Source organism: Poromitra crassiceps, assembly GCF_964638095.1.
Source record: "Poromitra crassiceps genome assembly, chromosome: 13".
Classification (NCBI taxonomy): Eukaryota; Metazoa; Chordata; class Actinopteri; order Beryciformes; family Melamphaidae; genus Poromitra; species Poromitra crassiceps.
In genome coordinates, this window is record NC_139644.1 from 41,598,035 (window position 1) to 41,613,541 (window position 15,507).

Sequence of the window (15,507 nt, forward strand, 5' to 3'; positions counted from 1 at the left end):
AACTACTGTTCATAGATGACAGTAAACTTGACAACAGGAAAAGGCTTACATAAACTACTGTTCATAGATGACAGTAAACTTGACAACAGGAAAAGGCTTACATAAACTACTGTTCATAGATGACAGTAAACTTGACAACAGGAAAAGGCTTACATAAACTACTGTTCATAGATGACAGTAAACTTGACAACAGGAAAAGGCTTACATAAACTACTGTTCATAGATGACAGTAAACTTGACAACAGGAAAAGGCTTACATAAACTACTGTTCATAGATGACAGTAAACTTTACAACAGGAAAAGGCTTACATAAACTACTGTTCATAGATGACAGTAAACTTGACAACAGGAAAAGGCTTACACACACACACTGAGTTAATTTGAAAAAACAGGTATCTGTATTTTTTATGGTTTTCTATTACCGTATACTAGAAACAGAGCGCTCCCGTGCCTCGTTGTTGTCCCCCCCCCCCCCCCCCCCCCTTCCTCCTCATTGCTCATTTCATACCTCATTGGTTTTCTCTCGAGGTCTCACCTGCTTCATGGGCTCACCCGTGCCTGCGATCCACTCTCCAATGATAGTGTGGTGAGATATTGATGAATTTATATTGTAATTATTTGATTTGTTGTATATTTTTTATGATTAAATCATAATTAAAACATATGCATCTCATCATTTTCACATAAATCACCTCAATCATGTTTTTTATGTGCAGTCCAGGGAGTATCAAACGGCTGTTTATTCATTTTAAGAATGGCATTTACCTGTTTTTGCAAATGAACTTTTCTGTTGTTAAATGTGATGTTGTTAAATGGTCCCTAGTCCTAGTTATTTCTCACAAAACAAACTAAAAACACATGTAAGAAGAGTTTTCTCCACCCACTATTGTGGTACTGCTATAAATGCCTACTAAATCAAATGGCTGAAAGCATGGAGGACTGCCATTGTAGGTTATTTTTTCCGTCTTTTTGTTTTCACCACAGCCACATCCGAAATTTACAAGGGGACAAAAATGCAAGAAAAACATTTCTGAGATTAAAGTCAGAAATTTGTGAGGGGGGGAAATGCACAAATGTGAAAAAACAACAACTGTTCTCTTGATTTCTTTCTCAGATTTCTGTAGTAGTTTTCTTGCAAATTTCCAATTATAATATATATATTATATATTTTTTTCCTTTTTCTTTTCTTTTACAAAATATGCCCCCGCTCCCTTGAGCTGTGGTAAAAGAAGAGAATTCACCCACAGTGGCCCTAATAGTCTTTTTACTCCATAGGCTGGAGACGCTCAGGCTACCAGGCAGCAGCTTAGTCCGGAGGACAGGACTCTGCTGGCATGGTCTGCTCCAAGGCCACAGTGTCTTTAGTCAGATGATTGCATGCCGAGTGGACTAACGTGATCCAGGACCGAGGCTGCATCCAGTCTGTTTGCTCTTCAGAGGAAAACTGCTCCTGTTAAATGATTCCGTACTGGGCCAGTTCATGAAGCTCCAGGTGGCTGAAAGCCTCCCAGGGACACACCACTGTGTAGTCTGCAGGGGGGTAACAAACAGAGAAAGACAGCGTTTGCATATCGCCACAGTACGGACTACGGAAGAGGATTCAAGTCACAATTTGGACATTCTGAGTTTCAAGTCAGAACTCAAATTACATTTTCACGTGTCCCTAATCCTCTTTCATAGCACAGTTTCCAGGCCTGTAGGAACCTACAGTACTTGAGTCTGCTCTCACTCTGACTTGTCTTGGTCTCGGCCATTATTTGGATGTTGACTCAACTTGTCCAACCTGTGTCCACCTTCCATCATTTTGCTCTGATCTTGGTCTTGGTCTCAGTCTTGACCCCATTTGGCCCTGGTCTTGACTGACACATTTGGCCCTGGTCTTGACTGACACATTTGGCCCTGGTCTTGACTGACACATTTGGCCCTGGTCTTGACTGACACATTTGGCCCTGGTCTTGACTGACACATTTGGCCCTGGTCTTGACTGACACATTTGGCCCTGGTCTTGACTGACACATTTGGCCCTGGTCTTGACTTGACACATTTGGCCCTGGTCTTGACTGACACATTTGGCCCTGGTCTTGACTGACACATTTGGCCCTGGTCTTGACTGACACATTTGGCCCTGGTCTTGACTTGACACTACACTCAAGGTTGCTCCTAATGTTGGAGATCTACTGTACAGGGTTTCTTTGCCTGAAACTTTCTGGATTTGGGAAAAATGAAAACAGTCCATAAAGGTTTTTGAAAATGAATGGAAGTAGGGTAGGGATGCCCCGATGTGGAGATTTTGGCTGGTAGTTGGCCAACCGGCAGGAAAGTATCGCGGGACTTGACGAGACTTGGTGACCGAGATCACGAATGAGGTAATTTGATCCCTGGGAGACTCCAGGGAACAGCCCGGGGGGAAATATCAGTCTGGTGGTTGTTGAGGGATGAGATTATGACGATATGTGGCGAAAACGGGAATAAAACTGGCTATTTAGATGCAGGAAAGACAGGCTGCCACTTGGCCCTCACGGAGCTCTATTTTACGACTGGATTGGAGAGTATTGATCTCAGAACAATGCGTAGGATGGTCAGAAACGCTGCGGAGATCACCGGGTGAGTCGTCAGATCATAATTAATGTGAGGAGAGCGGTCCAGGTAAAAAAAAAAAAAAAAATCTCCTTTAACATTGCAACATCAGACTGATGCCGATATATTAAAAAATGACTGACATCGGCCAATACCGATATGATTGCCGATATATCGTGCATCCCTAAATGGAAGGCTTTGAAAGTGCTTGATTTTGTTTTAAAATATAGAGCCAAAATTCATCAATGCCTCAGCTCTGGTTCTCAGTCTCATGGAGATTTGTTTTGATGCAGCAGTAGTTTGAAAATGAAGGATTTCACCAGCATGAGTTGAGAAGACCAGTAAGAAACGTAGCCACTATCATGTCTAATGTTGACCAATGTCAATTCTTAATCTTTGTTTAAACACTAAACATTTTGAGTGATCAAAGTGAACCCAAACAAGACATTGGAAGCCGGTAAAAAGTCCTTGAATTTTATGTCCAAGTGAGTATGGGATCCCTGGATCTCAGGTGAGCAGAATGTCTCAAATGTAAAGTTATATAGAACAATATATGCTGACTCACAGTACAATAAGACACAACTTTATATTACAGTATATAAAGCAGGTAGGATGGGTCAAAAAGTTAACCTGACCCTGCCAGATGGGGGCGCTGTTGTTTTCACAACAAAGACACGCACCTCTGAAACAAACCCATCCATCTGGCAGCATCAGGTTATATGATTAAGCCCAGATCTCATGGAGAGACAGTGAGATTTCATTTCTGTACGATGGAAAACTGAGATGGAGAGAGGGATAGTCTGCTCACCAGTCCCGAGCCCATCCATTCCAGGGATGTCATCCCCAAATCTGAAAGAAGAAAAAAATTTGTTTCCACAGGCACAACTAACAAACAAGAAGCCTTTTCTGTTGGATATTGGAGAAGCACAAGCCTCTTTACCCTTTCACTCCCTTCTTGGGGGGTTTACTCTTGAACTTTGGGGCTGTCCTCTGTTTGAACTTGAGGGGTCCTCTTCGGGGCGTGGTGGGGCCGCCCGTCACCTTGGTGGGGGCCGTGCCCTCGCTGACGTCCAAGGCGGAGCTGATCATAGCGACTGCCGTCTCGTCTCCGCTGGCTCCGTTTGGCACCGGCCCGCTTCTCTTGAAACAATCTACTCCGGGACCTCGTAGGTGGAGGTGCCTCAATTTCTTACGCAGTCTTTCTGAATGAACTCTCTTTTTCTTAAAGATGTCTCTCTCTCTGTCTTCCTCTTCCTCTCCAGTTTTCCTCTTTTTTTTCTCTTTCAGCCTCCCTCTCTTCTCTCTCTTCTTCAGTTGCGCTGGTGTTGTTCAAGCAGCTGAGATCTGCAGGCTTAATAAGGTTTAAATACCTCCCGACTACACCTCCCCTCCGCCCTCCCAACATTTAGATCCAGTGACACTGAAACCAATCACTCAACACGACGCTGAAGTTGGCATCCGATTCGCAGCTCCCGATTGGAATTTTCCAGTCCACCTTAAAAAGTGGAATAACGCCTCTAGATGGCGTGGTTCGACCATTTTCAAGCGAGTTCATGAACTGGAAAACATAGGTATATAGGGGGATATGTAATGAGAATACATTATAGAAAGAATCCTGCATTTTTTTCGTTTTTAATGTTGCATGCAATTCTTATTGACCTCAAAAAGGTTCTCCTATTGGTGTAAACAGCTGGAAAAAAGAGTTGATTTCACAGCTTTTGCCCATCTAGACCGCATAAAACCACGTCCAACTCACAGACCATTACACTTATTATTTTCAAACCTGGCCTAGATTACAAAGGGGACATTAGACTCTCATTATGGCACAGTCTCAGATTTGTGGAACCTATTGCTGATTTGTGAAAATGCTCTAATTGCATTTTTCAGTGGATTTTGAGCATCTAGACCGCATAAAACCAGGTCCACCTCAAAGACCATTACTCTTATTCTTTTCAAACCTGGCCTAGATTACAAAGAGGACATTAGACTCTCATTATGGCACAGTCTCAGATTTGTGAAACGTTTATTCTATTTGTGAAAACTGAAAAAGCAATGAAAGAAGGGCTTTCCGCACACTTAAATTTGCACTAAAATTCACATTTATTGTGAGCTTTCGGTCAGGAAGACCTTCATCAGAGCATACAGAACTGAAAACTGAAAAAGAAAATGCTGATTTCACTGTTTCTTTACCACCCAGGTCCAGATTAAAAACCACTACACTCAGACGAACAGCTGCACCTCCAGTCATCAGTCCGTCAAGCTCCTGAATAAGAGTAATGGTCTTTGAGTTGGACCTGGTTTTATGCTAACCTGACGCTGCCAGATGGACGGTTTACCTTCACATTACATTTCACTAAACCAGTCCATCTGGCAATGCAGTAATCCAACCTGCTGACGGAGGCGGGCACTTTTTCCAAGCTACTTGGCAGGTGATTGGATGACCCATCTGTCTATCACCGCTGGTGCGTGTTAACTTCAACCAATCAGATCGCCATGCCTCTGAAGTCACGTTTGCGACCGGAGGAAGGTGCCTGTGCCTGATCTCCGTGGTAGTCTATCATTGATTGAGTCCTCACCGTCCTCATCGTCGTAAAGTCGCCTTCGAAGCATGGCGTTCGATTATAACGAACTAGTTGTGTGGCCTTCCCAAATGTTGAGGGTCGTTTTTTAGAATTTAATACATAGAATTGGGAACGTTACATTCAATTTCATTCAGACTGCCTGTCACTTCCGCGGCGGCAGCCATGTTGACGAGTGAAAAGAACTACAAAGACCATGTACCCACTACTTGCCCAGACGAGCCTAAGCCCGCCTAAGGCTGCCGCTGATTCGTCAAGCCGGCATGGTTCGGCCAATCATCTTAACTGCCTGTGCATGACAAGATGGATTACGTCGAGATAATCTCTTTTGATCTCGCGAGGTTATCCATCTTGCAAGCAAGGTTAGTTTTATTCGGTAGATGCTCAAAATCCACTGAAAAATGCAATTAGAGCATTTTCACAAATCAGCAATAGGTTTCACAAATCTGAGACTGTGCCATAATGAGAGTCTAATGTCTCTCTCATACTTTTAAATGTCTTCCTCTAGCCCTTTGTCTCTCTCATACTTTTAAATGTCTTCCTCTACCCCTTTGTCTCTCTCATACTTTTAAATGTCTTCCTCTACCCCTTTGTCTCTCTCATACTTTTAAATGTCTTCCTCTACCCCTTTGTCTCTCTCATACTTTTAAGAGTAGGCTACAGCATCGAGTGACAATAGACAGGAGCATCATTTTGCATGACGTGTTGAATTTAACGTGTCCTGATTATGCTAACACTACTTGTCCCTCTCCCTCTCCTCTCTGTGCGGGTTTCTGCTCGCGGAATTGAGCGCGAGTCTTGAAAACTCCACTTTGTACGCCCAGCCGCGTCCGCATCCGTGTCCGTGTAGTTACAAAATTCGGGGTGCGCACGGCCAGGCGAAAACCGTCCGCACGGAGCCTTGCGGAGGGGCGTGTCTGCTGATTTGACGTCACTTTTCCGTGCGGACACTCGCGTTCCTCGCTGATGTGGAAAGCATAATGAGACCTTCAGACATTGCCCACATCACTGATGACATCATGGTATGACATCACTGACGACATCATCAGTTGCCTCTTATGACATCATTAGTGGGACAAAAATTGAAACAGAGAAACATTGCCCACATGCTCCCTTTTATATAGAAGATATAGATATACTGTATAGATAGTCTTCAATACACAATAGCATGTTATATTTTTCAAAAAATATAATGTGCGTATATGGCATTTTTTTAGCATGCCATTTTCAAACCATACTGAGGTGTGATGGTTGATGTGAGTCTGGCGTCGTGTTGTTTTCAGTCATTGGTCAAATCTACCCTCAATCTTTACTCTTGTCTATTAACATAGCAGAAGCCTTCCTGGCTTACCAGCGTCTGTTCTATCTGGCCTCTAGGTGGCGCTCCAAACTACTATCCTAACAGCTTCAGCGCCCCTGAGATCCAGCCTCACTTTGTGGAGTCCAAGTTCAAGGTTTCTTCTGCTCCCAAAACAAAATGTATTCGACGTTAGACAACGTTTCGATCCAAGTTGGATCTTTGTCAGGTCATGTGAAACACATACATAGCCTACCATGAAGTGTTTATTTAGGTACATATATGGCTGCACTCGACTCCGCCTAGTGGCTAGGAGGTTTTAAGACACAGCATTAAGTATATAGTACATTTCAATAAAGAGTAGTAGAGAAGTAGAGAAGTACTTCTGTGATATGTTTTTCTCCACTGTGTTCTCTTCACTTTACTAGTCCTCTTGGATATGATACGACATTCTGATAGTATTGATGGGGGTCAGCTCGCCATTCCGAAGTGTCGGCATTCCGATCATTGACTTCTATGCTTTCGGAGAGGCGGCCCTTTTTATCTCCAAAAAATGTTTCGCCGAGAGGTTTGGTTCTGGGGGAGGTTAGGCTTAGGCGTGGGGGGTGGGAGAGGTTAGGTTTAGGGTTAGGGTCTGGGGGAGGGTTCTTTCGCAGTGGCGAGACAGATCTCAATTTTGTCGGAATGCCGGTATTTCGGAGTGCCGACATTTCGGAATGCCGAGGTGTCCCCGTATTGATGTTTATTTTCCATCTAAATTCACTCTTTATTGAAATGTATACTTCATGCTGTGTCTTAAAGGAGAATTCTGTTTTTTTACACCCCGGACCTTATTTCCAGCTAAAAAATATTATGTTTTACTCACCCAGAGAACTTTGGTTTCATTCTGATCGCCATAGAAGATATTCAGGTCCGAGTAGAGTCCGAACTGGCCAAAACAGGCGAAAACCGGGCATACGTACTACGCACTGTAAATAACGTATTTTCTGCAACGTAGCGGTTCATATCCTCATAATATCTCGTCGTGATATAGAATGAATCAAACCTCAACATGTCTAAAGGGGTAATAAGAAAGATTTTTGTTGCCCCGTACGGTAGCACAAAATGACCATAATACAGGAAGTTTATAAGGTCATTTTAATGGTGGTGACACTTCTTTGTCAAATGCACTTCAATGAATGTTTTGATTAGTTTGAACTGTGATCAGTGACTTGACTTTTCCAAAATGCTGCATTACAGGTGCGTACCTTCTTCACTGAGGTGCTGAATGAAGGGGAGCGGCAGAGACTTTGCCAAAACATGGCGGGGGCCCTGAAGGGAGCACAGCTCTTCATCCAGAAACGCATGGTGAGTCCTTCAGTGTCCGCTCGGTGAGAACTCCACAATATATCCAACCTTTTATGTGACAAATCTTGAAATCTGCTAGACTGGAATCCAGATGTATGTGTTTGTCCACTGCAATATCCTACAGAACTACCACAAAAGACATTTCCCCAAACTGATAAAATAATTAGTTTATTAACTTGCATGTGGACATTCATTTCTATCTCTTGACTCATGCATTCCTCACATTCCACCAAATGTGGAAGCTCTGTCCTTCTATCAGACATGTTGCAATAGTTTCACTCAAAAGGAACATTTTGTGCTTTAACGCGCAGATGCTTTTTAAGGAACTTCGTTAACAAGCTACAAAGACGGAATCTTGGCCACAATCGGGCAAATTCTCGTCAAATAATGCTTTCAGTTTCTGGATTTCTCACTATACTCGTGACACGAGGCTGTTCATCAGTGTTTCACAACATCTGTGTTTTTCTCACTTTTGCCATTGGGTGTTCAGTTACACCATTTGGCTCAAACAACGTTTTCACATCCTCTCAATATTTCCTGTCCTCCCAGAAATCAGTTTCGTTCTTACCCCTAGAATGTCATCTGTAATAGGCTGTAAAAGATGGACGTAGCGTGTGGGACATCACCCGTAGACGTCACAAATAGTCGTTTTGAAACCTTGAGTACGGCCATTTGGCCGTCGCCATCTTGGTTTTTCTGGAGGCAGAAGTGACCATATTTGGACGAGAGGGGATTTCCCAGAGCCGCAGCGCCCCCCGCTATTATGATCAGCGAGCTGCGTGGCATTCACTCCCGAATTTTTTTTTTTATCGTCTTGTTTTACTCGGGTGAGTTATATAAAAATTCACTCCCCGTAGCCTAGAGTTGTTTTTCGTACCAAGCTGTAAACATGTTTATTTCTGCTGTAAAGTCAGGCATTTTAACATGGGGGAGAATGGGAAATTACTCCCTTTTGGAGCCAGCCCCAAGTGGCCATTTGAGTAACTACAGTTTTTGGTACTTCCGCATTGGCCTCAATTTTCAGAACTGGAGCTTGATTGATTCTCGTGATCTCGTTCCTCCTGCAGGTCCAGAACCTGATGGCTGTTCATTCAGACTATGGAAACGGGGTCCAGGCCCTTCTCGACAAGCACAACGCCGAGGCCAAGGAGGTAAGCCCACGTTCTCTCTTGTTAGTGATCACTGTTCAACTACCAGCTTTTGATTCTGAGCAAGAACAAGTTTCACGTTTTTTTTTAAAGGCCCCAACAAGTTTTTAACATGTTAAACGTATTTGCAGCTGTTTGACGTTTGCCCAGTATTCTCAAACGTAAACCATCTATAACTTCAAAATATACCTTTTAATCCAAAATATGGGGTCAATGTATGTAAAGAGTTCAGGCAGTCCATGTAGGGGGGAAATATACTGTAACAAAGTGAAAATACTGTAACAGTGAATATACTGTAACTTAACTTGCTCTCTCTCCTCTTTCTCAGAACACAACTGTGCATGTGTATGTCTCCAAGATGTGATGCCTTGAAGCTCCACCAGGGGGCCACACCCCATCTACCTGCAAGCCTTGCACTTAATTACCAACTGCTACTACCAGAAACAAGATTGCACTTACGATTGTATTACTAACCATCCTTTAGTGTCAGGGTTAGAACTAGATCATTTTCCATTCAATCTGTCCAGACAGGGTTTTCTTCCAAATTCAGTGATGAATATTGGTGTTGAATTGACAAGCCCATGAGTAAAAAAAAAAAAAGGCTTTACGATGATGACATCAATGATGTCTAATTCACTAATGGCAAAAACATGTCGATCTTAGTCCTTGAATTTCACCTTTAAAATATATGGCAAGTTACTGAACCTTTTCAAACAAGACCTTGAAAGTCATTTAAAAGTCTTTGATTCGATGGCCGAGTGAGAGTGGGCATGCTGCATTTTTAATCCAGTGTTTTAAGTGTGTTTGAGCGCAACCCCAGCTGATTGTAAATACTGATTATTTCCAATAATTCCGTGTGTGTGTGTGTGTGTGTGTGTGTGTGTGTGTGTGTGTGTGTGTGTGTGTGTGCGTGCGTGCATGCGTGCGTACTTTATGATGATTCAACTTATTCCATCCGTCTTCTGAGGGTGCTTGCCTCTTTAATATGCCTTAAACTTTATGGGAATGTTAAATCCAATATTTACAGTGTTTGTTAATATGGACAATGATCAGTTTTGACTAGCTTTGCTAATGCTGGGCTGAACCACTGAGAGTTTGAATAAACTTACCAGAGATTGCAATTAATCGTACTATTTTATCTTGCTAAATGGGTATGAAAGGAGAAACTTTATCAGTTGTACCATATCAGTTGTTATCCCTGTGCTGCTCTGTGCGTGTCTCATCAGACATGCAGCAATACAGTCATAGAGGAAAGATTCAAAGTTATTTCCCTCAACTAAAAACACTCTGTCTGCAGTGCCTTTTTGCCAACACACTGAAATGCAGATTGACTCTAACCTTTTTTAACCAGAGTAATCCGGTCTGAATTGTTCTAGTTAGGGTTTAGGGTTAGGGTTAGGGTTAGGACAGACAAAATGACCTTGAAACGAACTTGAGCAGTGATTGATACACTGTAGAGAGCTGTTGTGTACGTACATCACAAATGATCAGTGTTATTACATTTAAGTCAAATATGTAAATCGGTGGTAACAGGGTTCCAACGCAAGTATGGAATTTGATTTTAGTATTTTCCCGGTCTGGAAAACTATGGATAAAGGAAAAGAGTATGTACAAATATTTGTTTCCAGACTAATTGTCTATTGTGACTATCTGACTATTCATTTTTCTAAATAATAAAATTCTGAATTTAGACTAAATAAATTGATGTGATGAAGGCATGGATGAGTGTTTCTGCGGCTGAGGAGGAGAGGGTGGGGCGGAGTCGTGCAATCAATCTAGAGTAGCCATTCCACCTATTTAGTGGTTAAATAAACCTGACTTAGTGATAAAATATGGAGGTTTATGAGGAGCTCTAGCTGTCTGCGGCCATCGCGGTTGCCGGTCACGTGATCTCCGTGTGTTTATACCTTCTGTAATGTTTTGTCTGTCTTATCAAATTGTGCTTGGAACCCTCAATCGCTGCTTGCGGCTATATTTATATTTGTTTCAGATGTTAGTGAGGAGTATCAGAAAGGAAATAAATGTGATGATAAACTGATGGTCAGCTCCAAAAAGGAAACGCCAATTTCATGGTAAAACTTTGTTAAATGTTTTTTAGAAATATTTTTGGAATGGCAAGGATTAAAATCGATTTTGAAAATGTAAATGTTGTTCATTCTCTAGTGTTGAGCCATTCAAGCTGTTACGGAGGTGGAAGAAGTGATGATTTAACACCAACACAGAACAATAGTGCTGTGTCAGGAAAAACAACACCTTACAAAATAGTTGGCTGTGCATAATAAGAACAAGACAGCAAAAGGCAGCTCAGACACTGTTCATGAACATGATGCAGGTAGCGGATGGATGATGCTCTAGGGAATTTGGGATTCATTCATTTATTTTAATTTTGATGTGTAGCCTAGTCGTTTTATTTTCACTGTCTGCTTTTTTAAGAAGAAGAAGAAGCTCAGAGTGAGTCTGGAAAAGTATGGCATTCTGAAATGGAAAATAGTTCTGCTCAATGAGCAAAATACTACTCCTTAATGCAATGGTATTAAGCCATTAATGTCCACAGTGGGATTTTATAATTTCCTTTACATCAGTTAAAGTACTATCTGATCTAAGCACAAATCCATTAAAAACTAAGTATGAGGCCATGGCACACGTTTTTCTTACATTTACATCAAATGAATGGATTGTGGATGGAGGTTTTTGTGATTTTTTTTGCCCCCCCCCCCCCCCCCCCCCCCTTCCTTTTTTTGCATTATCTTTTTAGAAAACTGAATTTGTCTACCAATTAAGGCATGATAATAACTATGTGGAGGGGGAAATTGTCACGTGTAGATAAGTCTTGAGCATCTTCACAGGAAATTCCACCTCTAACACAAAAAAGATCAAATCTGTGGGGCTTAGTCACAGGTCATTTCCTGATTCATTACGCAATTTTACAGATCACTGATTATACCAAGAAACTCTAAAAGGGTAACAGACACATGACATGCGCATTTTACTGGAAGTTATTATTGCCACGCCTCCCAAATGTCTCTACTTATCTGCCTCGCCCAAACTAAGCGCCACAGTCGATACGTGGTTGAAGATCGTTTTCCGCCTTACTCCTGGTACCTGAAGCCGAGATGAAGCTTACAGCACTTCAGCCGTCAGTGTACGTTCCAGTCAAAGACAGTAAGAGCGATGGCCTCCTGGCTGAGCTGGCCGGTCCTGCGGGGGTCCCTCACACCACCGTGAGGATGGTCAGTACCCCTCTGCCCCGGGACTACGTGGCCTGGTCCCTCTGTTCCCTTCTGTACGGAAACCCATTTTGCCTCGGGCTGGCGGCGTTCATATACTCAATCAAGGTAAGTTGTTTATCAGTTTGAATAAAATAAGGACAGAAAACGTGTATTTATTTTTGTCAGGCCACCGAGGGGGGCCCGTCAATAATAGTATTTTTCTCTATGATTGACTGACTGACTGGCTGACTGACTCCCAGTGGTGTAAAACACATTCAAATCCTTTACTGAAGTAAAATCAGCTGGAAAAATTAATAAAATGCAAATGTTTCCGCATTTCCCTACTTTTCACCATTAGGTGTCAGGCTTCACCAAAGATTTGGGTTTGGTTCGGTTCCTCTTTAAACTTCCAAGAGTAAGCTATATGGAGCAGTTGGACCTACAACATTAAAATACATTACAGGTTAACACCAGTGTTGGGGGTAACTAATTAAAAAAGTAACATATTACATGTAATATATTACTTTTAGCAGTAACTCATAACTTATTACCAATAGGATTTCAGTACTGTAATATTATACAAGTTACTTTGTCAAGTAACCCAAGTTCCAAATTTTCTTGAGTTACTTTTGTTTTTATCAAAGCATATATTTGAATAAAGATACAATCTTTATTGTGTGTTTTTATGCAAATAGCCACTATAGATGACAATAACAGAGGAAGGATAACATTTAGAATTTTTGACAGTTTAAACTGACTTCAAGACAGTTTAAATTATTTGTCAGGATGTTCCGGCCGGGGCGGCAATGTCATTCTGCTCCTGCTGTCATTTTGGGGAAAGTAATGCAAAAGTAGTGTAATAAGTAACAAGTTACTCTACACAGACAGTAATATTGTAAAGTAACTTATTACTTTGAAATGAAAGTAACTAGTAATATGTACTATATTATATTGAAAATAACTTGCCCAACACTGGTTAACACTTTTACACTGAAAGAATGAGGTTTTACTTCTTTTACTTCAACTCCAAAATGCAACATATTTTATAAGCTTATTATTTGCTTTGCATAATACAACTTTAGTTTGCGAAGTACAGCCATCAGATAAATATAGTGGAGTAAAAACATTTCTACATTTCCCTCTGAAAAGTATCTGAAAATTAACATCTCACAAAATACTCAATCTGTGTGTGTGTGTGTGTGTGTGTGTGCGTGTGCGTGTGTGTGTGCGTGCGTGCGTGCGTGCGTGTGTGTGTGTGTGTGTGTTGCAGTTGCAGACGTGTGTGTCGTTGAGAGTGAGTGACCAATAGAAGACCCTTTTCACAGCAACCGTTGTGAGGTGGTATAGCAGGAAGTAAAGCAGGTGTAACCAATACCATGAATGATGGTTCCATTCCATTCAGGTGTTCCAGTGCCAGGGGCCAGGGGGCCCTCATTAATGCTATTGGTTACTTACACTTGCTTTACTTCCTGCTTTACCACCTTAAAACGGTTGCTGTGAAAAGGGTCTAATAGCCCAACACTTTGGCCGTTAGGATTATAATCCTGGGGCCAGTTGCACACCTTAAATTAAGATTTTCCTTAAAGTCCGAGTTAAGGTGTCCATAAAATAAATTCGGTTGCACAAAACACACTTAAATATTGTGCTTATGTTTCCTTAAAATGTTTAAATTTAAAGGAGAAGATTTAAGGGTGTTTTGTGCAACCGATCTTATTTTATGGACACCTTAACTCAGACTCTAAGGAAAATCTTAACTTAAGGTGCTTTGTGCAACTGGCCCCTGGTCCTTGGACTCCACCTTATGGTATGTTGTTGTGTTGCAGGCCAGAGACAGGAAGTTGGTAGGAGACCTGGAGGGTGCCAGACATCACGGCTGGACTGCCTTCTGCTTCAACATGTTAGCCGTGACCCTGGTGGTCAGCATGCTCGCTTTTTTCATCCTCTTTTATGATTACATCCTCGACTACATCAACAGTTTTGGCGAGTAGTCCACTACATGTGGGGGGCACGGTGGCGCAGTGGTAGCGCTGTCGCCTCACAGCTCGAAGGTCTTGGGCTCGATTCCCGCCTGGGACGCTGAGGTCCCCCCCCCCCCATGTCCTCAGTGCCCAAGGCCCAGGTGGGCTATCTCGTCGAAAGGGCCTTTCTGTGTGGAGTTTGCATGTTCTCCCCGTGCTCCCTGGGGTTCCTCCAATCATAACCCCTCCACTAAAAAACATGCAGAAGACGGTCGTCTGACCAGTGCCGGTGACCCGGGGCGCTCCACTGCAGCTGCCCATCTGTCCTGGCCTGACCATGGAGGAGGACGAGCCAAGATGGGTCAAACGCGGATGACAAATTTCATGGCGCCTCCAAACCGTGTGTGTGTGTGTGTGTACCAGTGGCCATATCTTGGGTTGAATTTATGAAGCCAATGCGGAAATTGCATTCTATCAAAAGGCCGGGGGGGGGGCGCCATGTGCCGGTCCAGAAAGGAATCATAATAGATTGTTCTCTATGGAAAAATGACCCGACTTCTCTCTCGGTCTATGTCTTAAATAAATACTTTCCAAATGAGTTTATGGTCTGAATCAATCATTTCAAGTCTTTCCTGGAAAATCAGCAGTTTAGAAATGGCCAACCCCTTTCTGGAACAAATATTTATACAATGAGATTTTTGATAAATAATCATTAGTAATGTGGATATAATGACTGGGTAAAGGCAAATAATAGATATAACCGTGCTGTTATTGTGTGTAGTGGCGGACTGCATAATCGGGCACGTCGGGCAAATGCCCGGTGGCCTGGCCTGGCCTGCCAAAAAAAAAAAAAAAAAATTTTTTTTTTTTTTTTTTTTTTTTTTTTTTTGCAAGCCAGGCCAGGCCACTCACTGAACAGCAGGCCAGGCGCCGCCTACTGGTTTACTAGTGGTTTTATTACTTTATTCAGGTTTAAAGTGGGTGCATCTCATTGTAAAATTGGACTTTGCCCAAATTGGGCTTCAAACGGCCCAAATTGGGCTTCAAACGGCCCAAATCGGGCTTCAAACAGCCCAAATCTGGCTTTAAACGACCCAAATCTGGCTTCAAACGGCCCAAATTGGGCTTCAAACGGCCCAAATTGAGCTTCAAACGCCCCAAATTTTCCGCCGCCGCCCTTCGGACGCCGGCACGCGCGTCGGCCCGTATCGGCCTGGCCTGCTTGGTATCTAATGCCCGGCCTGAATTATGATCCCAGTCCGCCCCTGTGTGTAAGTAGGTGTGTTGCTTTGTGAGATGGCCTCTAGTTTCCCGGCTGGGCGGCGTTTGGACCTTCAAGCCAATCGCGGTGCTTAAACACGGCAAACGCCACTCAAACGGGACACCAAGTGA

The 15,507-nt window shown here is 42.7% G+C and overlaps 2 protein-coding genes and 1 long non-coding RNA gene across 3 annotated transcripts; 2 read left to right on the forward strand and 1 right to left on the reverse strand.

The window, feature by feature from the left end:
* Nucleotides 1-1,453: 1,453 nt before the first annotated feature.
* On the reverse strand, nt 1,454-3,666 carry LOC310788566 (retinal cone rhodopsin-sensitive cGMP 3',5'-cyclic phosphodiesterase subunit gamma; the record flags this gene model as incomplete). Its single annotated transcript, XM_083650099.1, has 3 exons — nt 1,454-1,530; nt 3,386-3,426; nt 3,518-3,666. 3 exons carry the CDS (start codon nt 3,664-3,666, stop codon nt 1,454-1,456), a joined length of 267 nt encoding a protein of 88 aa, XP_083506225.1.
* Nucleotides 3,667-7,689: 4,023 nt separating this feature from the next.
* LOC310787234 lies at nt 7,690-10,247 on the forward strand. The gene is made up of 3 exons (XR_014553255.1): nt 7,690-7,800; nt 8,868-8,951; nt 9,277-10,247. It is a non-coding gene; the product is annotated as an uncharacterized lncRNA (long non-coding RNA).
* Nucleotides 10,248-12,163: 1,916 nt separating this feature from the next.
* Nucleotides 12,164-14,223, forward strand: LOC310788735 (dispanin subfamily A member 2b-like). Its single transcript, XM_083650289.1, has 2 exons — nt 12,164-12,283; nt 13,981-14,223. Exons 1-2 carry the CDS (start codon nt 12,176-12,178, stop codon nt 14,143-14,145), a joined length of 273 nt encoding a protein of 90 aa, XP_083506415.1. The 5' UTR covers nt 12,164-12,175; the 3' UTR covers nt 14,146-14,223.
* Nucleotides 14,224-15,507: the final 1,284 nt, after the last annotated feature.

Excerpts from the sequence above, each read along its gene's own strand:
- LOC310788735 (XM_083650289.1), top strand. The coding sequence starts at position 12,176 with ATGGTCAGTACCCCTCTGCCCCGGGACTACGTGGCCTGGTCCCTCTGT. Across the intron at positions 12,284-13,980 it reads CGTTCATATACTCAATCAAG|GCCAGAGACAGGAAGTTGGT; the intron begins GTAAGTTGTTTA and ends GTTGTGTTGCAG.